The 23,488-nt window shown below is 43.6% G+C and overlaps 1 protein-coding gene across 1 annotated transcript in view; it reads right to left on the bottom strand.

Moving 5' to 3' along the window:
- Positions 1-513: 513 nt before the first annotated feature.
- Positions 514-23,488, bottom strand: part of PDIA4 (protein disulfide isomerase family A member 4) — a 33,800-nt gene continuing 10,825 nt past the window's right edge. The window contains exons 3-10 of the mRNA XM_015422151.1: positions 21,130-21,335; positions 18,563-18,701; positions 17,541-17,746; positions 14,162-14,320; positions 11,046-11,197; positions 2,940-3,096; positions 2,605-2,838; positions 514-1,251 (exon numbers count right to left, since the gene is read on the bottom strand). Of these exons, the coding sequence (XP_015277637.1) occupies positions 836-1,251; positions 2,605-2,838; positions 2,940-3,096; positions 11,046-11,197; positions 14,162-14,320; positions 17,541-17,746; positions 18,563-18,701; positions 21,130-21,335 (1,669 nt within the window). The 3' untranslated portion in view covers positions 514-835. The remainder of the gene's footprint in view (positions 1,252-2,604; positions 2,839-2,939; positions 3,097-11,045; positions 11,198-14,161; positions 14,321-17,540; positions 17,747-18,562; positions 18,702-21,129; positions 21,336-23,488) is intronic.

The following is a 23,488-nucleotide window of genomic DNA, read 5'->3' as shown; positions in this document are numbered from 1 at the left end:
AAAATTACTTTTTATGGTTGAAATGGATAAAATGACTAGGAAAATTAATAATTTTGAAGCAGAAGAATTTTTTGCAGACTGGAAAGTCTTTAAAGACTATTTGGAGAAATACTGGGATGTAAAGGACAATTTACTTTGCTTTGAGAATGATTGAAAGTTAAAGGATAGTAGAAAATAATAAATGTATAAGAATAACGATTGAAAGATAAGTTACCTGTGGAAGTGAAAAAAGAGAAGAGGAGTTATAAAGAAAATTTAAAAATTGGGGTAGAGGTTGGAGCACTGTGGGAAGCCGAGGGGGGGGGGGGAAGGATATAAAATTGTGTTTGATACATGTTTGAATCTTTTGTTTCTTATTATATCCTAATAAATTGTTTTTTTGGGGAAAAAAGAGTTACTCCTCTGTTCTGTACTGCGGCACGCAAAGACCAAACCCTGGAGGCGGCAGCATTAGCGCTTTATATGTCTGTATACCTCAGCTGAGTGCAAGAAAGGTGCTCCTCCCTTACAGGTAGAAACCTCTGGAAGATGTTTAAGACAGATCCTTAAAGCTCTGTTTGGAGTAGGGAATAAAATACCACAAGGACCAAGCTTCAGTTAGTCACAAAAAATAATGTATTTTTTCCCTCATGAAATAAAGAACGGTTAACTAATGAAAAAAAAAAATCACATCGGAAAAGTTCAGAGTCCGCATTTCTTGTGTAATAAAGTTTCATACTGCATCGTTTTGTCATCCCCCAAACTCCAAGCGTTCTGAACGCTGAGCTGTTCCTCTGAACCTCTTTAACTTTGCATCAACTCCCCGCCCCTCCCCGTTGGATGGTCTTTGCTCCATTCAAAGTTCTTCTTTCGTTCTGCTCAGTTTGGTGGCATGTTCTTCTACAAATCTGCTCAAGTGCTCCAGATCTCTCTCCCCACCTTCAAACTTAATAGGGTTGTTCTTCTTGTTGCTGGGAGCAAAATAGATGGTGGGGAATCCTTCCGCTTTGTAGCTGTCGTTGGTGATGTCGTTGGCGGTAGCGTCCATCTTGGCAATCACCAGGTTCTTCTGATTCTTGTACTTTTTACCCAGCTCTAGATAGACAGGCTCAAGTTTCTTGCAGTGCCCACACCAGGGGGCATAGAGTTCTATGAGGACGTCCGAGCTAGGATCCAATACTACAGAATCAAAGGTTTTACCAACGACAATCTTCACAGGGCCCTTGTTGTTTTTGGGTATCGGCTGGGATTTCACAATGGGTTTCAGTTTACCTGGGAGGAGAAAAGGAAAGAACAGCTGTTAGAGAGATAACTTCTTTGTGCTACAGCTGTACCTTGAAAACGGAAGTTTGACCTGCACTAGTAACCAGAGGTGCACTTAACGGGGAAAAAAATGCTCAGTCAGGTTTGATGAGAAGTTTTGGCTGCACAGATGTGATTCCCACTTGTCACAGGGACTGCAAGAGCCTCGCCACAGTCCATCTCCAGCTTGGCGGCAACTGTCATCACACCATTTGTCAAAGGTGTCAAAAGACTGTGTTGGGTCCCATAGCGGCAACAGTCAATCCACAAGTGGGAAGGGCAACAATTTTTCCTCACTCCTGCCTGCTTCCAGTGAACAGTGTTCCTGTTTTTTCACATGCGCAAGACGTTTCCTTTAATACGATCTCAAAAGCTATTCCAATAAAGCCCTGCGAGCCATCTGTTGTATAGTCCATTGCTCCACAGGTAAGAACGTAAGAAGAGCCCTGCTGGACCACCACTGGTCCATCTAGTCCAGCATCCCTTCTCACGCAGTGACCAACCAGTTCCTCTGGAATGACAACAGAGCATAGAAGCCGAGGCCGTCCCTGATGTTGCCTCCTGGCTCTGGAATTCAAAGGATTTGTGCCTCTGGATGTAGAGGTTCCCCTCAATCACCATGGCTAGTAGCCACTGATAGAATTATCCTCCATGAAACTATCTAATCCCCTTTAGAAGCTGTCTATTCCTGTGGCCATCACGACATCCTCTGGCAACGAATTCCACATTTCACCATTCTCTGTGTAAAGTAGTATTTCCTTCTGTCCGCCCTGAACCTACTGCCCATCAGTTTCATTGGATGCCCTCGAGTTCTGGTCTTTTGGGAGAGGGAGAAACACTTTTGTCCACTCTGTCCACCCCACGCATAATGTTATAAACCTCTATCATGTCCCCTCTCTTCTAAACTGAAAATTCCCTGACTCTTCAGCCTTTCCTCATAGGGAAGGTACTCCACAAGTACACGATTACCGTTTTAAAAAACTAAACAGGAGTGCCATGCAATCACTGCAGCATCTGCTAGAGAGGAACTGCGCTCAAGTATGTTTTCCTTTTAGCTCGAGCATCCCTGGATCCAACCCAGTGTCATTAAGCACGCAAAGGGCAGGACTGAATATTTAAAATGAGATCTTTGAGAAATCTATTTGTCTGAACGTCTGAAGGCTCTGAGCTACTTTCCTGTAAGCATGGTGCTACCTAGACAAAGATCTATCCAGTCCCTCGGAGAGTTCACCTGCCCCTATGGAAGCGCCAGATGCGAGAGAACCACCCCGCAGCTAAATTGGGAGGTGGCAAACATCGGTTACAACCCCAGCCATCACATACCTTTTTTGAATGCCAAGACAAATTCTCGTAGCACATCTGAGTCAAACTCTTCTGGTTCCATGGCGTATTTCTTGCCCCCTTCATCAAAGATGGCCGCATTGACATCTTCTCCACTGTCAATTAGCCCCAAATCCTTTATCTCAGTAGAATAGTCTTCTTCATCAGCAATGGCAAACGCATATTCTGGGAAGTCCTTCGCCACCTCCAGAACTTTGTTTCGCCAGTACTGAGTTGCTGGAAATCACGAAACACACACCAGAAAAGTTAAAGAGAGATTTCTGCTTTTGCTGTACACTGGCTCTTGCAAAGCAACCCTCTTCTGAAGGCATACCTACCCACACGATAGTCAAAACTGAAGTCTACCATATAATATACAACCACAAGAGGTTTCTTTCGGTATCTCTTCGCGTCATTGGAAGTCTTGCGATGACCAACTAGAGGCAACGCGTTCTTCACCACATGCTCTTCAACTGCAGCAGCTTCGGTGGACTCCTGTTTATAGTAAAAAAAATAAGAGGCAATATTTGAAAGAGCCGACATTTATTCACTTATTCCTTCACTAACTACGTTTTTGTTCTGCCCTACCTCCCCCCATAGCTCAGGGAGACATATTCCAGCCTCCCCTTTTTCATTAGGTTCAGTGTGTGAGACTAGGAGGAGGAGTCACTTGGGAGTCTCAGAGCGGCTTACAAACTCCTTTCCCTTCCCCTCCCCACAACAGACACCCTGTGAGGTGGGTGGGGCTGAGAGAACTCTGACACAAACTGCCTTTTCAAGGACAGCTGTGCCAGAGCTTGTGACTGACCCAAGGTCACAACAGCAGGTGCAAGTGGAGGAGTGGGGAATCAAACCCGGTTCTCCCAGATTAGAGTCCGCGCACTTAACCACTACACCAAACTGGCTAGCTCCTCAACCCAGCAAGCTTTCATGGTAGAGTGGGAATTCACACCTGGGTCTCCCAGATCTAGCCCATCACACTAACGGCTACACTAAACACAGTATTGTAGGCAGGTCTTAAAAATCCCACACAAAAGTTTGAGCCTTACAGTTTATGAGAGGAAATATATGCTGATAATAAGGAAATTGATGATGGTAGTGCGGTAAACCTTCCAGAATGGCCACCAGTTGAACCTACTGAGGTTAAAACCATCATTCAAACATTAAGATCTGGGAAAGCTTCTGGTGTTGATTTGATTCCACCGGAACTAATAAAAAAGCATTCAGAATGGTGGATTCTGGTCCTAGCAGCCTTATTTACAGCAACTGATAGAACAGGGAATATTCCAAAGGATTGGAGGGGTTCAATTATTGTTCCTATATACAAGAAAGGTAATAATACAAGCCATGGGGGAGCAGATAGAAAAAACATTGGGGGACCAACTGGAGAAGCAAACTCAGATTCATCTGAAACATCTAGAAGAAGTCCAAGAGAAGAACATAACAGCATTGAAGGAACTGGTTACTACAGAAATAACTTCAATCAAGCAAGAAATGGAAGGAGTTAAGAAGGATGTTCAAGCAAATGCAACCAAGACTACAGAGACAGAGGAGAAGATACAAAAAATAGAAGAGAAACAAGATTCTTTGACTCAACAAATTACAAGATCAGAGACAATGATGGAGTTCAGAAGGATGCAGACTCATCTGAGATTCAGAGGCATTAAGGAAACAGAGAATGAGAACTTAAAAGAAAAAATGATGGAAGTGATAACGGCCTTTTTGGGCGAGGAGGAAGGGTCAATGGACTCAGACTTTGATTTGATTTATAGAGTGAACTCCAGAATTGCAGAAAAGAAGAATTTACCAAGGGATGTAATTGTACAATTTGTAACAAGATCAATAACAGAGGAGATATTCAAGAAGCAATTCAACGTCCCTTTTGTAATAGAGGGAAACAAAATTATGGTGATGAGAGAACTCCCAAGAACAATACTGCAAGACAGGAAAAGGTATAAATCCTTGGCGGACAAACTCAGAGCTTTGAGCATCAGATATAGATGGGAGATTCCACAAGGTTTATCCTTTACGTATCAAGGTGGGAGGATTCAGATCAGATCGATGATGGACTTTTATAAATTTAAGGCGGACAATGCGGACGTCTTTGGAGAACTTTAAAATAAAACGCATAATGGAGTACAAATTGTTGTCATGGAATGTTAATGGATTAAATTCACCAAACAAGAGGAAAAGAATCAATCATTGGATACAGAAACAGAAATGCAACGTGATATGCTTGCAAGAAACACATATTAGAAAACAGGATATAAAATATTTAAAGAATGCTTTATTTGGAATTGAATTTTGTTCTGCGGCCTCAAACAAGAAAAAAGGAGTTGTGACATATGTGAAGAAGGAGTTACAACCTACAGAAATTTTTAAGGACATAGATGGCAGATACGTGGGTGTGGAATTAATGATTCAGCAGAAAAAAACATTGTTGATCAACGTGTACGCACCCAATGGAGCAAAGGAAAAATTTTTTAAGGATATAACTGACCAATTACAACAATTGACTTATGAGCAAGTTATTATGGCCGGAGACTTTAATGGGACAATAGATCGTCTAGACAGAAAACCACAAAAGGACAACGAATTCAGCGGAAAATTGCCAAAGAATTTTTTTGAATTAGTTAAGCAAGAAAAATTAGAAGATGTTTGGAGGAAATGGAACCCGATGCAGAAAGACTTTACTTTTTATTCCAATAGACATTGCTCTTTTTCCAGAATTGATATGATTTGGATGTCTGAAGAATTATCAATGAAAACACATAAGACTGAAATTTTGCCAAGATGTAATTCAGATCACAATCCGGTGGTATGGAGTTCCACAGAAAGGAAAAAACCCTTTCTGTGGAGGATTAATGAAGACTTGTTGGATAAGAAAACGGTAATTGAGATGTTAAAGGAAGAAACGAAACAATTCTTTCAACAAAATTTAAATAAAGAAACACCGATACAGATTGTATGGGATGCTTATAAAGCGGTGATGAGAGGAATTCTCATCTCGCAAAACGTGAAGCAAAAAAAGGAAAAACTTCAAAAACAAACAGAAGTGTTAGAAAAAATTGCTCAGAAAGAAAAGGAATTAAAAAAGAAGCCTGGAAAAAAGCAAATTATTAAAGAATTAAAGTTGCTGAAGGAACAACTGAATGAGACTTGGAATCAGGAAATGTATTGGAATTTAAAGAAGTTACAACAGAAATCTTTTGAAGGGGCGAACAAACCGGGAAAATACTTAGCTTGGCAACTTAAGGCTAGAAGAGAGAGAAGAATGATAACCAAAATAATAGAAGATGGAAAAGAGTTCGTTGATCCTAATGGAATAAAGAGATGTTTCTTCAAGTATTATGCTAAACTATTCCAAACAACTAGAGTTGATCTTGAGAAGATTAAAACATATTTAAAGGAGATTCCACTACCAAAAATAAGTAAGGAATACAAAGATTTATTAAATGGTCCAATTCAAAAAGAAGAAGTGATGAAGGCAATAGAAGAGACAAAGTTGGGGAAGGCGCCTGGGCCGGACGGATTTACAGCGAAATTCTACAAAAAGATGAAAGAAGAAATTTCCCCGGTCCTGGAAGCTTTAACCAACGAAATAAGAGAAAACAAAAAGGTGCCGGACTCATGGAAAGAAGCAATTATTTCTTTGATTCCAAAGGAAGGACAAGATTCAACAAATGTAAAGAACTACAGGCCAATATCTCTTTTGAACAACGATTATAAAATCTTTGCAAAAATTATTGCAGAAAGGGTGAAAAACTATTTACAAACGGTAATTTCTGAAGATCAAGCGGGCTTTTTACCCAAAAGGCAGATTAGAGACAATGTAAGAATAGTAATGGACGCAATTGAATATTATGAAAAGCACCCAGAAAAAGAAGTAGCTTTTCTGTTTGTTGATGCAGAAAAAGCTTTTGACAATCTTAATTGGAATTTTATGCACCAGATGATGGAAAAGATTGAAGCGGGACAACATTTTAGAAATTGTATTGAAGCTATCTATTCTGAACAAAGAGCTAAAATAAATGTGAATAAAGAACTGACAGATAACTTCAAAGTACAGAAAGGAACAAGGCAAGGTTGTCCGTTATCACCGTTATTATTTATCTGGGTATTGGAAATACTTTTACAAAAAATACAGTACGATCAAGAAATAAAGGGCTTGACACATAAAGGACACCAATACAAATATCGAGCATTTGCAGACGATGTAATGTTTATGGTGGAAAACCCAACAGAAAAATTGACATTGCTTTTTCAAAAAATAAAGGAGTTTGGAGAATTGGCCGGCTTTTACGTAAATAAGAATAAAACAAAACTTATATGTAAAAACATGATCAAACAAAAACAAGTGGAACTACAAGAACTGGTACAATGTGAAGTAGTTAAAAAAACAAAATACCTTGGAATTGAATTAACGGCAAAAAATATAGACCTATATAAGAATAATTATGAGAAATTATGGACTAAGCTGACTCAAGATTTTAAGAAATGGGATAAAATGAACTTATCACTGATGGGAAGAATATCAGTTATAAAAATGAATGTCCTACCACGTTTGATGTTCCTGTTCCAAACAATACCAATTCTGCATAAAACGGATTTGTTGGCCAAGTGGCAACAAGAGTTGTCAAAATTTGTTTGGGCAGGCAAGAAACCAAGGATCAAAATGAAAATACTTTGTGATGCCAAAGAAAGAGGAGGTCTACAAATGCCAAATCTTAGACTATATTATGAAGCGGTTTGTCTAACATGGATGGATCAATGGGTGAAGCTTGAAAATGACAGATTGTTGGGGTTGGAAGGGCATGATTGTAGATTTGGCTGGCATGCATATTTATGGTATGACAAGATAAAAATGGACAGTTTTTTTAAACTTCACTTGGTGAGAAAAGCTTTGTATATGGTATGGACAAGATATAAGAAGTACCAGAGTGACTTAAGACCATTGTGGATTGTACCAGTAGAAGTGTTGATATCTTACTCAAGACAGCGAGGTAGAGACTGGTTGCCATATAGAGATTTAATTAAAAAAGAGGGAACAGAGTGGGTAATGAAAAAGCAGAATGAAATTGAATATGAATATGAGTGGTTGAAATATATGCAGATTTATGATCTTTTTAGATCTGACAAAAAAAACTATGGTTTTAGAGAGGAAAAAAATGAAATTGAAAAGGTATGGGAGAGTGGAGGAGGAAAAAATATTTCTAAAATGTATAAGGTGTTGTTAAAATGGTATACTGAAGATGAAACTGTTAAAGAACAAATGTTAAAATGGGCTATTAATATGAATAAGGAAGTGGCTATGGAAACCTGGGAATATTTGTGGAAAAATTCTATTAAGATCTCGACATGTACTAATGTTAAAGAAAATTGTTATAAGATGATGTATAGGTGGTACATGACACCTAAGAAGATTGCAAATATGAATCAAAATATGTCAAACAAATGTTGGAAATGTAAGAGGCATGAGGGCTCATTTTATCATATGTGGTGGACTTGTGAGAAAGCTGTAGACTTTTGGACAAAAGTCCACAATGAAATGCAAAAAATACTGAAATGTTCTTTTAAAAAAGCACCGGAAATTCTGCTTTTGGGACTTAAAATGGAAGAAGTCAATACGACTAAAAAGACTTTACTCTGGTACCTGATAGTGACAGCGAGAATGATTTATGCTCAGTTTTGGAAGACGGAAAAGGTACCAGAGGTTGAAGAATGGATACAAAAAGTTCTGTTCATGGCACAAATGGATAAGATTACAAAAAAACTGAATAACAAAGAAGACGATGAGTTTTTTGGAGAATGGAATGATTTTAAAATTTATCTGGAAAAGAACTGGGATGTGAAACAAAACTTAATATGTTTAGATCAATATTAAGTCAAACGATGTTATCTTTAGATTGTAATGATGAAAAACTGATATTGTTGATGATATGAAGTAATTTGGAGCAGGGGTGGAAGCATTGTGGGAAGCCATTGGAGGGAGGGGAGGAACTGGGAATGGGGTAGACAATTGATAGAATGAAATGTTTTATATGTTGTATTCCTGAGAAAATAAAATTTGTTTACCAAAAAAAGAAAAGAAAGGTAATAAGGACGTACCTGCAAATTATAGACCAATTGGCTTACTTAGTACTCTAAGCAAATTATATGCAAGGCATTTACAGTGGAACTTTAGAGACTGGTTTGAACAAGAGAAATATATGGCTGAGGAGCAAGCAGGTTTTAGAGAAAATTATTCAACTATAGATCATTGCATGATATTAGAACATTTAAGTGCAAAGAATTCCTCTAAAGCTATGGCACTACTATATGTAGCATTTGTTGACTTTAAGTCGGCATTTGACTCAATATCAAGAAAGATTCTATGGGTACTGAGGATACTTTATACCATCCAGACTCAAGAGTATGAAAATGTTCAGGATTATTCAGTATTTCCTGCTGTGTAGGACATACTTTTGTCCATTTTTCACACAGAAGTTATGATTTACTCATGATAAAGCCACAATCAGTCAACGGTGATAGAGAGAAGATTTATTCCATAATGACATCATGTATCCTTCCCTGCTAAAAACAAGATGCTTACCAAAAAACAAGGAAATACTGTGATAAACATAACATTTAATAATTCATGTAAACATCACTGTATATCTATTCAAACATGACAATTTTGCTTAGGAAATTCTGACAGATTCAAGGAAAAGTCCAACATCATGATATCCTCCATGAGCACCCGGTTTTATACTCATTTCATGAGTCTTCCTCAGGAGTAATCCTCTAAGGTTGGAAGGTGTAAACCTCTTGATACAGCTTATCTTCTTATGAAGAAGAGGAGATTGGATTTATACCCCGCCCTTCACTACCCAAAGGTGTCTCAGAGCGGCTTACAAACTCCTTTCCCTTCCCCTCCCCACAACAGACACCCTGTGAGGTAGGTGGGGCTGAGAGAACTCTTGACAGAAACTGTTCTTTTTCAAGAACAGCTGTGCCAAAGTTATGGCTTGCCCAAGGTCATCCAGCCAGGTGCAAGTGGAGGAGTGGGGAATCAAACCCGGTTCTCCCAGATTAGAGTCCGCGCACTTAACCACTACACCAAACTGCAGTTTAATTTCTTTTTTACTGTCTTGCATTTATTGCAGCTGAAATTCTTTTCCAAAATATCTTCCAGTTCCATTAGGAGCAAGCCAGTTTGATTTCTAGAAGTAGCAGCCAGTCCACTATTTTTATCTGGCTAGAAGCCTTCTTATATTCAAATTGGCTGGCAATTGCTTTCTCTCTCATGTAGCTGGCTCAGTTGCTCTCAGGATGGGAGTAGCATCTCAGAGGTTTACACCTTCCAACCTTAGAGGATTACTCCTGAGGAAAACTAATGAAATGAGTATAAAACCGGGTGCTCATGGAGGATATGATGTTGGACTTCTCCTTGAATATGTCAGAATTTCCTAAGCAAAAATGTCATGTTTGAATAGATATACATATTGATGTTTACATGAATTATTATCACAGTATTTCCTTGTTTTTTGGTATGTACCTACAACTGTGATCCCTTCCTTGTACTCAAAAACAAGATGCGGACTGGAGCTACTTCCCAATCTTCTCGACTTGGCTCTTCCCCGGTCCCATCACAGTTCAGGCCGTATCCCTCCCTTCGCCTTGGCGTTCTTCAGTCTGTTCAAACTGAGCATGTGAGAGCCAGTGTAGTAGTTAAAGTGTCAGAGCAGGATATGAGAGACCCAGATTCTAATCCCAACTCTCTCATGGAAGTTCACTCGGTGACCTTGAGCCTAACCTACCTCAAAGAGTTTTTTGTGATGATAAAATGGAAGACAGGAGAACAATGTAAGCTGTTCTGGGTCGCCGCTGGTGGAAAAGGTGAGGTATAAATGGAGTAAATAAATATGTTCGTTTCAATCATTACCACAGTTCCAATGCTCCCTCTAAGCTGTGGAGTCTTGTGAGCAAAAATTCTACTTTGTGAGCTACTGGCATTAAAGGTGTGAGAGAACAATGTGGCTACTGCATACATTAATTTGCCCTGGTGCTGTCCTTCCTGAGCTAGAACAGAAATCTGTGAGCGGGAGGCTAAAAAACTGTGAGCTGGCTCACACTAACTCAGCTTAGAGGGAACACTGGTTCTGACCTTGGTTTGCCCTTAAGGGGAAAAACCCACAATGTTTTGTAGAATGTAGGGGACTGTTTTGACCTGTACAAGCACTGTTTCTACACAGAGCTTGGCAAGCTCAAAGTACAAAAGGTCAAGTCCACTGCAAGAAAGACCACTCCCCTCTACAGCTAAGGGCCGAAGTCGACACCCAACATAAAGGGACTCCTGTACTTAAGAGAACTAATCAGTTGAAAGGCAGTGCCGAGCACCAAAAGGACAGAAGTCGCAAATGCAGTAGGCGCAACTTTATTCTTCTGCTGACATCAGTACTCACTTCAATAGCCAAGACACGCATTTTGGGCTCATATTTTGACTGAAATTTTTCAGGTTGCATCACCACCAGTTTCCCGGGATCCACTTTCAAGAAGTTTGAGATTTCATTGCTGAAGGTGTGATGGAATTTGTAATCTTCCCTTAAATTGTTAGCTTAGAAAATGTAGAAGAAAAAACCCAGATCAGGAAAAAAACAGCTGCTGAATCATAAATGCAAGCAGTTAATCCAAATAATTTATATAGGATCACCTTCTTAAACAGTGCAACACACACTTCCTCAAACTGCACATGTAAAAAACACAAGAACACGGGGACAGCCAGCCTCTTACACAGTCCCTCCATGCCACTGGATAAGAACATAAGAAGAGCCCTGCTGGATCAGACCAGTGGTCCGTCATGTCCAGTATCCTGTCTCACACAGTGGCCAATCAGTTATTATGGAGGACACAGAAACCAAGCCCCAGTATAACACTGGGATTCAGAGGCTTACTGCCTCTGAATGTGGAGACTCCCCCTAGTAGCCACTTGACAGACCTCTACTCCATCAATCTGTGCTCACAAGCAGGATATTAAGGCATCCTCTGGTGTCTTAATGACATGACTAGTTAAAAGTATACTGCCTCTTACACAAATGAGGCTCCATCCAGCAATCATGGTTAATTGCTGACAGGCCTACTGTCAACAAAGGTGTCTATTAAATGGCACTTTTTTTTTTAATAAAAAGGATTAATCTAGCAGCCATCACTACTGCAATTAACTTCACTAAAGGAATGACACAAATTTGCTTCTTGTCTGTCCTGAACTTGGTGCCAGCTAGTTTCAGTAGGAGATTCCCAAACTGTAGTATGTTTAGGAAAAGTTAACCTCATCCTCATTTCCCCTTAGCCATCTTTTGCGTTCTGCTTTCCGGCTGCTTTAGATTCACTGTACAGGTAAGGTGTCCCAACCTCTTGCTCATTTTAGTTGCTCACCCTGCACCCTTCCTAGTTCTTGGGTATTCCTTCCAGAGAACCAATCCTGCTCTAGTCACTTAAAATTCTTTAAGATTGTGCACTCTGGAAGACACCCCTCCTTCCATACGAAAAGAGAGATTGCGGCTCCTGTTGGGGATTCGACTCCAGATGGCAGCCTGTATACATTCATGTGCCATTTCCCCCAATCTATATACTAATAGCCAAGTGTCCCCAGTGCGTGCGGATACTTATTTCCGCAAATTGGGGGCACATGGAGGCTCAACAGAAATTCCTGCACACTTGAGGCATTACTTAGGTGTGCAGAAAAATCTGACATGTTTTAAAAAAACATACAGGGATACTTAAATCCAAAAAACCCTGGAACTGTGTTCTCGTGGATGCATGGAGAATGGACTTGCCGTTTGGAACTGTGGCGGAGCTTGCTCCTGGCAGTTGTGAGGGAGCCAGGGGAGGCTTGGCAGGCGGGCAGCTAGGATCCGAGCAAAGGGCTTGCCGCTGTTGCTGCTGGGGGGGAGAAGCCGCGGCGGGCAGGAGGCTGGGGGGGGAGGCCTGGGTGGGCGGGCAGCTGGGACCCGGGCAGGGCTTGCCACCGTTGCTGCTGGGCTCACCTGCAGCTGCCACCTCCTCCTCAGTGAGAACCTCCTCCTGCTTTGCAGGCCGTGGGGCATACTCCCCCCTCCCCCGCAAGTATCGCAGGTCCCGCTTCTTGTATACTCTATTCTGCCATGTATGTGGATTCTCTCATCCATGGCATGGAACCAGCAGACAGCTAGTGGTCCCTCCTCTCCCACCCCATGTGTCATGAACCTGGGACCATAGTGGTGGGGCCTACAGGCTCCAGGGAGGCCTAGTGACTCCAGGGAAGCCTGCATTAGAGTAGCTAGCAGGACCTACATTTCCCAGGTACCCTGTGATTGGCTAACAGGGAATTTGGAGGGAAAACTTATACCGGTACAGGTGGTGCCTGGGAAGAAGGAATAAAAGGCCTTTCCCCAAAGTGGGAGGGGGTTCACTACCAGGGAGCAGAGCTGGTGTGAAGCTGCTGCAAAGGGAGGGATCCCTCATCCAAAAGGGGCAAGTCAGTTTGAGGCAAAGCGCCAGAGAGGAATAGGGACAGCTTAGTCAGACGTGTTAGGATTCCTTATTTTGCTGATTTAACTAACTTTACTGTGCTCAATTTCCCTACAAGTTATTTAATTACAGTTACTGTTAAAGTCTCCTTAATAAAAATAGTTTGTTACTAGGAGTGTGCAAAAAAATAAAGGGGGGGGGGGAAGAAACCAATTAATTTCTGGCTTTGGGTAAATCAGACCTGAAAAATATCAGTAAATGCCAAATTCCCCCAATCCAGTACTGGTAAACTATTTGGATCTCTGATCTGTATTCGGCTTACGTGATAACCGACAAGGTATTTTTTCGGTTCAGCTATTGCCGAATGCACACCTCCATTTGTTACACTGCTTGGGTCCTCACGCCTCATTTGGTCACTTATAAGGAGAAACATACTAGAATGGGTGTGTATAAAGGGGTACGGTGGGGGCTCTGGGCCGTCCCGAGGAGACCTATACCAGTGTGGTGGCAGCAATTAAGAGAGCATTTTTAGCCACTGCTGGTGACACGATGCAAGAATTCAGTGAAAATAACTGGCAAACACTGAGGGCTGTGGGCTCGACAATAACCGATGCTGGAGGAGATATGCCAGATCCTTAAGGCATAACTACTATGTATCCATCAGCAAAACCCCCTCCCCTCCTCTGTACATTCACAAGGACTTATATACCATTCTCACTGCATAGGACCCTATTCAGGTGAGCAACCAGTGTGTGTCCATGGCGAGAACGACTCGGGAGATCTTCCGGCTTACGCCCTCCTCCGCTCCCCTCTCTCACTGAATTCCAGGTTTAGAATTTGCCTCTTGTAACACCAGTCTGGTGCAGATTGCCATATACTGCCAACAAACCAGGATTAAGCCGTTCAGTACACAGGGCTGAACATCTTTCTTGGCTCTCACCATGAACGAACTGGTTTGTTTGTGACTTCAGGACACAACGTTTGTAGAACGTCTTCTCTAATATCGTTTGTAGAACGTCTTCTCTAATAACAACGTTTGTAGAACGTCTTCTCTAATACCGAAAAGACTCACCGGCGTCTTGATACAGTTGGTAGGCTGGGTCCTGATCTCCTCTGAATACCCCGATGATGATGACATCATCGCCATCCTTTATAAACTCTTGCACTTGTTTGACAGCCTGGATCTGCTTTGAAGGGGGCCCAGCCTGTTCTATCATGTAATCCACAATTCCTATGTCCAAAGAAGAAGAAGAAACACAGTGTTATCACTTGGCTTTAAAAAAAACCCAACCAGTGACCCTTTATTGCATAAAAATTTAATCAGCTGCCCAGATCAGCCTGATCTCATCAGAGCTTGGAAGCTAAGCAGGGTTGGTACTCAGATGGGGGACCACCAGGGAAGACTGGTGCCGCTATGCAGAGGAAGGCAGTGGCAAACCACCTCCGCTCATCTTTTGCAATTGAAAACCCCATAAGGCAGAATGTCATGGGATCAGTATGAGTTGGTTACAACTTGAGAGTCCAGACGAGACTGATTTCATCAGAGTTCGGAAGCTAAGCAGAGTCAGTACTTGGATGGGAGGCCATCAAGGAAGACTGGGATGCTTTCCAGATGTAACTCAGTTCACCTTCATTCAAATGCTAATAGATCGAGGAGGGGAGATAAAGGGTGGATCCAGAACTTCCCCTTCCTCCTAGCAGGGAACAGAGGTTTGGAGGACTCTAGACTAGCAAGGCTCCAGGAGTAAGCTGCAGGAAACACTTCCTTGACCTGGCCTAGTCAGTGGGTGGAGAAAAAGATATGATAAAACTACCTCGCAACAAGAAGGGGCTCTTTTCTTTGGGTGCTGCATCCAGAGAGACCTCTCCACTAGGAAGGCAGCCATTGATAATATGCTCGCCTCAAGAGCTGGAGCAAGCTTCAAGGTAATGGAGATTCTATAGGGATCTGTAATGTCCTGTTTTAACATCTGATAGGGCATATATAGAGAAAGGGACAGAGGATTTGCATTTTACCCATCTCTTTTGGTCTCCCTTGCTCTATCTGGTGCGGTGCTAAAAGTATACTTGTAAACACTTTCTTTTTAATAACTACTTTATACTTTTTTGATGCTGGTGGTGGTTCTCAGAACTTGGAAGGGAAGGTGGAAGCCGTGACCCTCCCAGTGGGTAATCCCATGCAAAGTTCAGGTGGTTGTGGTGAGTTACCGGAGAGAGAGAGAGAGAGAGAAAAGCCTCTCCAGATGTGGAGAAACACCTTGGAGGGCAGGGCGGAATAGGGCCTGCAGGCCAGGGCAGGCACTTTCTGCCACAGGGGCTATTACTGCTCTGGAACGATGACATTTTAAAACACGTGACATTCTATAAATTTTATGGAGCAAGTCACGCTTCTGCAAGCTGTACTTCTCTTGTACCAAGTGGCCACCCTAAAACTGGAGATTGTCATGCTGCTATTGTCTCTACAGTATCAGGATTAAAAAGAAACCTAAATGAAAAGAAAAAATCCTATCACTCCATATTGCAGAATTTGCCCCATTAGCTAAACCTGGTTCAAAACACGATATGGTACGGTTATGGCTCACTACTCGCCCGTGACTTCTCCCCTCCTACTGCTGATGTTGCAAAACCCAGCATGACAACACAGTTCTTCCTCCGGCAGCGTTGACGGCCCAGGTGAGACTCAAGCTAAGGAGATATTGGTGCAAAGGTACCTTCAGGATGCAGCACCTGCCATGCAACTGCTGCGACATGGAATGAGGGGCAGGGGTGCAAAATCAGGAGGTGGGAAAGGACAACCACCAAAGCAAAACCTCAATTTTTATCCAACGAAGACAACCCATGCCAAGAGTACAACCAGTGAAACTAGTTCAGCCGCAAGGCACGCCAAAACTCCTTCAAACCAGCTCTTCCCATCTGTGCATGCAAATTAAAACTTACCACAAGCAGAATGTTCTTTAAAACATATCACTCAACCATGCACACAGTCCCCCTTGGGGAAATATGACACGTGATCTTTTGGGCCAGTCCTATAAACTAACCAAAGTTAACTGAGACTTGTGGGTCACCGGACAGAAAAGACTGGTATGATCTCCTGCAGGCGGCAGGAGAAAATGGCCTCCTCCATCTGTACCCCCCAAACACAGAAAGGTTGCCTGCCCGTGAGAACTGACCATTGGACATCAAGGAGCGCGCAATGAAAAATCAGACGGATGCCTTGACCTGGAGAGCCCAAGGAAGCCCGGTCTCATCAGATCTCAGAAGCGAAGAAGGGCCGACCCCCGGCAAGTACCTGGATGGGAGACCTCCAAGGAATACCAGGGCAGGGACGCAGAGACAGGCAACAATAAGCCACCTCCCTGAAATGTCCGCCAGAAGTCAAACATAACTTCCAGACACAAACAATACTCACCAAAATTTTAACTGTTTATGGGAAATTGGAGTGGCAAGCAAGGGTGTTGCAGTACTGCTCACACCATTACAGTTCTAGGATTTATTTATTTACTTCATCCATACCCCACCTTTCTCCTTTATGGGGATCCAAAATGGATTTCATGGTTCTCCTCCCCTCCGTTTTGTCCTCACAACAACCCTGTGAGGTAGGTCAGGCTGAGAGAGAGAGTGACTGGATCAAGGTCACCCAGCAAGCTTCTGCGGGAGAGTGGGGATACCCGAGTCCCCAAATCCTAGTCCGATGCTCTAACCACTACACCATGTTGCCGCCATACAGAGTCAGAGAAAGCAACAGGGATGCCCAATATATTTAAGGTTTGCAAAAACCTCCGCTCGCTTATGCTCATGACTCATTCCCTTTTTTTAAAATTATTGACGCTTATTTACATAATCTTACATTAAATCATTATACAATCATTTTACCCCCCTCCCCCCTCATAGTATCTTCATATTTTAACCATGTGCACAGATTCTTCATTCGTATTTGGATATTTGGATTGGCTTCCCCCCTTTCCACCCATTCCTTATATCCCACCCATTTATTCGTAATCTTTTGACATTTCTCCTCCCATGTCTCTTCAGTAATTATCTGTGCGAATATATCTGATTGTACGCGTTCAAAGACATAAGTATTCCATTTTTCCATTGTCAATTTGTGCCTATCCCTCCATCCCAATGCTATTACAGCCATCCCTGCTAAAACCATAATTTTATATAACTCCCGTTTGTTTCTTTCCACTTTTTTATTTCCCAATATTCCAGAAATAGGCAAGTCCCTATTAATCTCTATATTAACTTGAAATAAATCAAAGATAACCCTTACAATCTTTTGCCAAAATTCCTTAACCACCTCATGACTAATTCCCTGAGGAGCAAAACTCTATTTCAGCCCCCACTCTGTTTTAGAAAGGCTCACAGGTTGGTGGCAAAGAAGAAAGGTGGCATTTATAAGGATTTCTTGCATGAACTAGAAGTTAGAAACATTGCTTGAGGTAACATACCGTACTTTTCTCTTGGGCCATTGTAGTCAAATGCTTTGCCCTTGCGGAAGATCTTGAGTGTTGGGTATCCAGACACGTCAAATCTCTTGGCGAGATCGGTTTCCGCAGTAGCGTCAACCTTTGCCAGGGGAATAGGGGGAGTTCGTTTGCTAAGCTCTTTGGCTGCTTTCTCATATTCTGGAGCCAGCTGTTTACAGTGTCCACACCTACAGGAAAAGAAACCCGGTAATTTCACAGGGAAAAGTTCTCAAGGAGCTCTTTCATTTTATAAGAGAATGGAAAGAAATTTACTATAAATGAAAGAGAAAGGAACAAGAATAGGAAAACAATGTTGTGTTTCCTAACATTTTAAGAGTATCAGTGTTGGAAATCAGGGTATTTTTTAGATTTACAGAAGATACTTTGGATTGGGTGAGATGAATCCCGATAGTTAGCTCCATATACACATTCAGATGCACACACCTCAAATGCATCTTTTAAGTGTCCTGGATATGCAGCAGGCTGAAGAATACTAACCAGGTTTCCAACTGAATGTGTATGTTCATATGCAACAGTGGGCAACTATAGACAACAAGACGCCTTTCCACTGTAAAATTCAGATTACAACAAATGCTTTTCACTAGAGAATATGATGCAATTTCAAAAGATTGGTTGATACCTTGCAAACTGGTCACTGCTTTCTCTTTTTTTACGTGTAAAGCCAATGGTTATTCAAATGATATGCGTACTACAAGTAAAAAAAGCTGCAGTCTGTAACACCACAAAGCTGCACATCGGAAATCAGAGCCGTGAAAAAAGGCGAATGCACTTGGACGAGACAATGCAAGTTATCACTTCCCCTTTTCAGGAGACCAAACTATTCTGAATAAAACTTAGTCTTAAAAGTGCCACTGGTCTAACTTTGTTCAGCTATTCTGAAAGGAACTCAGCAGCATGCAGGGCTTATCTCTGGATCAACATAGAAGCCACAAGCAGACACCAAACCATTAGAAGTCGAACAAGCAACTAGGGTTCCCTCTTACCATGGAGCATAGAATTCAACCAAGATTATGTCAGCCTCGTTCACGGTTTCATCGAAGTTATCTTTCGTCAACACCAAGGTGGCTTCAGGTGGAGGGGTCCAACCAGGCTGGGAAACCTCTTTCACTTTGGCCACAATTTCTTAAAGAAGAAGAAGAAGAGATTGGATTTATACCCTGCCCTTGACTACCCAAAGGAGTCTCAGGAGTGGCTTACAAACTCCTTCCCCTTCCCACAACAGACACCCCGTGAGGTAGGTGGGGCTGAGAGAGCTCTGACAGAAACGGCTCTTTCCCAAGAACAGCTGTGCCAGAAACTATGGCTTGCCCAAGGTCACATCAGCAGGTGCAAGTGGAGGAATGGGGAATCAAACCCGGTTCTCCCAGATTAGAGTCCGCGCACTTAACCACTGCACCAAACTGGAGAGAGACAGAGAGGCAAGACTTTGTGAACTGAAGACACAATTAAGAGCTGGGTTTGTATATTGCAAAGATCCTTGCAAAAACTGCAGTGTGTTCCACCTCCACCAAAGCCTGTGGTTAGTGGGAAACAGCCCACCAATACCCTCACTCGGGGCAGGCTTTGTCCCGATCCCAGCAGCATCCCCGTATGCAGCACTTCTCCCTCTACGTGCAAAAGCCCGGTAACGAAGCATTGGTGTGGGGGAAAATAAAGCAAATGAGCTTGAGGACGTTAAAGGGTAAGGTCGACAAGTCCCTAGTCCTTAAGAACTGTTTAAACTTATCCGCATAGAGCTACCTTGTGTCTCTTTTATTGCATGAACGCGTATACATTCCCTCCCCTTGTGAAACCCCCCGGAAAGGTTCCCCTGCCATGCACACAGCATGATCTGCTGTCCTGCAACCTGCTTCGGGAAGACTATGAATTTGACTGACAAGGCCTGAACTGGCAATAGGCTGCATTAAAGAATGCCCTCATTCCTAGCTGACATTGTTGTGGAAGGGGAGACTGCAGCTGCAGGAAGGCGGGAAGGGGAACGCTTTCTGCCACCCGAGCTCTGATAAAAACTGTTATCTGGTGACTCGCGGTGTAGTCCTAAGAATTCCTTCCTGGGAGTGAGCCCCTCTGAATAGACCCGAGAAGGATTCTAAGTAGACCTGTCTAGGATTGCTCTTAGTCTCGGACACCAGAAAATTCTTCTGGGAGCTTCTCTCAATATGGAGATGTTGCACTGCGAGAAACTGATCTTAAAAGACACCTTCAAAACTGATTTTTGGTGCAAGACCCTTGGGTTTAAAGAACACTCTGGACCCCACATATATCCTCGGCAGCATCTTTCAGGTTTCTGTGCCACAAGGGGGAGCTGAAGAGCTTCTGAGACAGGCACACCTTTCCACTTCTTCGTGTGCAGGGAAAAATATGCAAATGTCCCCTTTAGAAGAAGAAGAGATTGGATTTATACCCCGTCCTTCACTTGGAGTCTCAGAGTGGCTTACAAACTCCTTTCCCTTCCCCTCCCCACAACAGACACCCTGTGAGGTGGGTGGGGCTGAGAGAACTCTGACACAAACTGCTCTTTTTCAAGGACAGCTGTGCCGGAGCTTGTGGCTGAACCAAGGTCATATCAGCAGGTGCAAGTGGAGGAGTGGGGAATCAAACCCGGTTCTCCCAGATTAGAGTCCGCACACTTTTTTTTTTAATTTTCCTTTTATTGATAAAACACCAAAGTCCAACAACTGAAACATACAAGTCATAAACTGCCTTCTTTACAGCGAGAGGTGAGCCAGATCAACATTCCCGTTTCTCAAGAGTCCGCACACTTAACCACTACACCAAACTGGCTCTCTTTACATAATACCCAGAAGGCTCCCAAGTCATTCCTGCATCTTTGATACAATTTTAATTTCTTTAGATGTTTATACTCTCCTCTCCCAATGGAAACCAAAGCAGCTTACATTATTCCCTCCCCCCGCTTCATCTTACCCTACCACCACCCTGTGAGGTAGGCTAGACTGCGGTAGAGTGACAGCCTCAAGATCGGCCCAACATGCTTCCATGGCAGAGCGGAGCTTTCAGCTTGAGGGCACCCTCCCCCCAATCTAATGCTGACACTTGCCGTTACACCACCTGTGAAACAGCCCTTAAGGTAAAGGTTCCCTCGCTCGAAAGCCAGTCGTGTCCGACTCTAGGGTTGCGGTGCTCATCTCCGTTTCAAAGCCGAAGAGCCAGCGCTGTCCGAAGACGTTTCCGTGGTCATGTGGCCGGCATGACTAAACACCAAGGCGGACGGAACGCTGTTACCTTCCCACTGAAGTGGTACCCATTTATCTACTTGCAATTTCTTGCTTTCGAGCTGCTAGGTTGGCAGGAGCTGGGGCCAGAGACGGGAGCTCACTCCGTCATGTGGCACACTCGGGTCTCGAACTGCTGAACTACTGACCTTCCACAGCCTGCAGTTCAGCGTCTTAACCACTTGAGCCACCGCAGCTCCAAAACAGCCCTTAGTCCTCCCTTTATTTCACAAGCCACGCCTGAAGGAGGAAATGTATGCTGGGAACAGGTTACCAGCTATGCACTGCAACCTGCACTTAAGCACAGCGCTACTTACCCGCTTCTGTCCTTGAGCCGTCGTAATCCACTGGCTGCCCCTTCTTCAGAATTTTGATGGTTGGGTAACCGCCAACATCAAAACGACTCGACACAGCGGAGGCCGCCGTAGCATCTATTTTGGCAACTGGGATGGGGGGATCATTTTCTTTCAGTGTTTTGGCAATCTTCTCGTATTCCGGAGCAAACTGCTTGCAATGTCCACACCTGAAGAAGGGGGAAAGGGTCAGTAAGCTTTTGAGCTTTGCTTCTTGATTTTTGTGGCAGGCTGATGGCCATCCGAGCACGGACAGAGATTATTTTAGTTTTGTATGGTGTCGGGATGGGTGTTATAGCCATAACTAACTCCACTCTTGTTGTATGACGTCACAGAAATTACGCACAGCATTGCAACAAAACAAAACACCAAGCTGACTGCAGGGAGGGAGATAGCAGGCTCTAAAAAGCTGTGTATTTCAAATGCCTTTTCCACAACAAAACGTGGCCATGTTTTTTTCTACGACTCTTCACCCTTTCATAATAAACGTTTGCATATAATAAAGATCCTGAACTGTCCAGATGCTTGGACTTGTGGGCGCCAGACAACATCAGGCACTTATCTAAGTGGGGGAAGCTCAAGTAGAATCATAGAATGTTAAGAGTTGGAAGGGACCTTGCAGGTCATCTAGTCCAACCCCCTGGACTCTGCAGGAACATAGCCGAAAGACAGCCCTACAACATACCCGAAAGATGGTCGTCCAGCCTCCGCTTGAAAACGTCCAGCGAAGGAGCGTCCACCACCTCCCAAGGCAGACTGTTCCACTGCTCAACCACTCTTACAGTTAGGAAGTTTCTCCTGATATTTAGCCAGTAACGACTCCCTTGTAGTTTCCACCCATTAGACCTAGTCTTGCAATCCGGAGCAAGAGTACTAGGTATAGACCATTGGATCCCACCTTAAACTTCTGTGCACACAAGAGTGGGGTGATTTTCACCAATTCCCCCCCCCCCAAAGTATTCCTGGGATGGCTGTTCTCTGCCTCCTAGGAGCTGCATTTCCAGCTGCGGGGTGGGGGAGAGGCAGGGAAGTCACGCGTCTGTGGATGAGTTCTCTGTGGAAGCAAGCCGTTGTTTGCTGTGGAAGCTCTGATTAATTCTTCCACACTGTCACGCATGCAGGGAAGAAAAACTAACATGACTAGTAGATTTTAGGTGCTATAGAAATGAATGTGCACCAGCTATGTATGTACTGAGCCATCAGCCACTGCTGCGTTCGTGACTGTGCTGTTTGCTGCACCTGTAGTGTATTTCCGGGCCACACATAGTCACGGTGTAGAAAAACCAAGAGCAACATCCTAAGGCCTACCGTGACATTTCTAGCAGGGGGATACTCACGTCTGTAGTCTTACTCCATCAAGTGCTAAAATCACAAGAAGTGCATTCTTGTGATTTTAGCACTTGATGGGGTGCGTTCAGACGGGGGATTTACAACAGAATAGGTGACGATTCCAACCGGTGTACTTACCGGCGTTCAGACGGCGAACATCTGCCTCCCGTCCCTAACCGTTGTAAATCCCTTTAAACCATTGCACTCTGCCACTAGGTCCCAAGTGGTGGTAAACTGAGTGCAACGGTTGTAAACGGTGCACCCCAGCGTCTGATCGCTCTCCACCGGTGTCTAGCCACTTCCGTTTGGAAGCCCGAGGCTTCCGCTTTTCGCCGGCCATTGTTTTTTCCAGGTTGCCGATATGCGCTTTGGCGAAGCTTCGCCCCGGCGTTTGTTTTTGTTTTTTTAAAAGCCCTCCATCAAGGGGGTGTCCTTTGATCCCTCCCTCCCTCCTGTGGCCCGCGGGGCCCACCTCTGGGCCGGGCGAGTGGCGGTGGCAAGTCTCAGGGCTGTGGGAGGGCAAGCGAGTCAGGCAGACGGGCAGGAAGTACTGCTCTCTGAAGCCCTCCTTGGGCTAGAAGCAGCGAACTCCAGGGGAAGGGCTCCCCTCTCACCCTGCCCTTCCAGTGCTCTTCTGCGCTGCTCTGTGTCCGCCCCTCCCCATTCCTGAAGGAATAGGAAGAACAAGCCTAAGATATGCAAGAACTAATTTTTGCTAGCCTGTGCTAGGGTGTGTGCAGAGAAAACCCCTGCGTGGAAAGTATTAACGAGCAAAGCAGCACAGGCATTTCCCAAATGGTCTGGAACAGCAGCTCAAGATTGCACAACTGCCTAAACACGCAGCTTGATAGAGTGAGAAATCACCCCCAGCCAACCCAAAGTCTTTCCCCAACGTGGCAAAACTAGCAGAAGACGGGCTCCGGCACAGATCTCTCCTGAGAACATACCAACCCCGGGACAAAGAGGGGTGGAGAGGAAAGAGCCTCTCCATTCG

Source organism: Gekko japonicus, unplaced genomic scaffold (assembly GCF_001447785.1).
Source record: "Gekko japonicus isolate JY-2015 unplaced genomic scaffold, Gekko_japonicus_V1.1 scaffold330, whole genome shotgun sequence".
Taxonomy (NCBI): domain Eukaryota; kingdom Metazoa; phylum Chordata; class Lepidosauria; order Squamata; family Gekkonidae; genus Gekko; species Gekko japonicus.
This window is presented reverse-complemented; position numbering and strand designations above follow the sequence as displayed.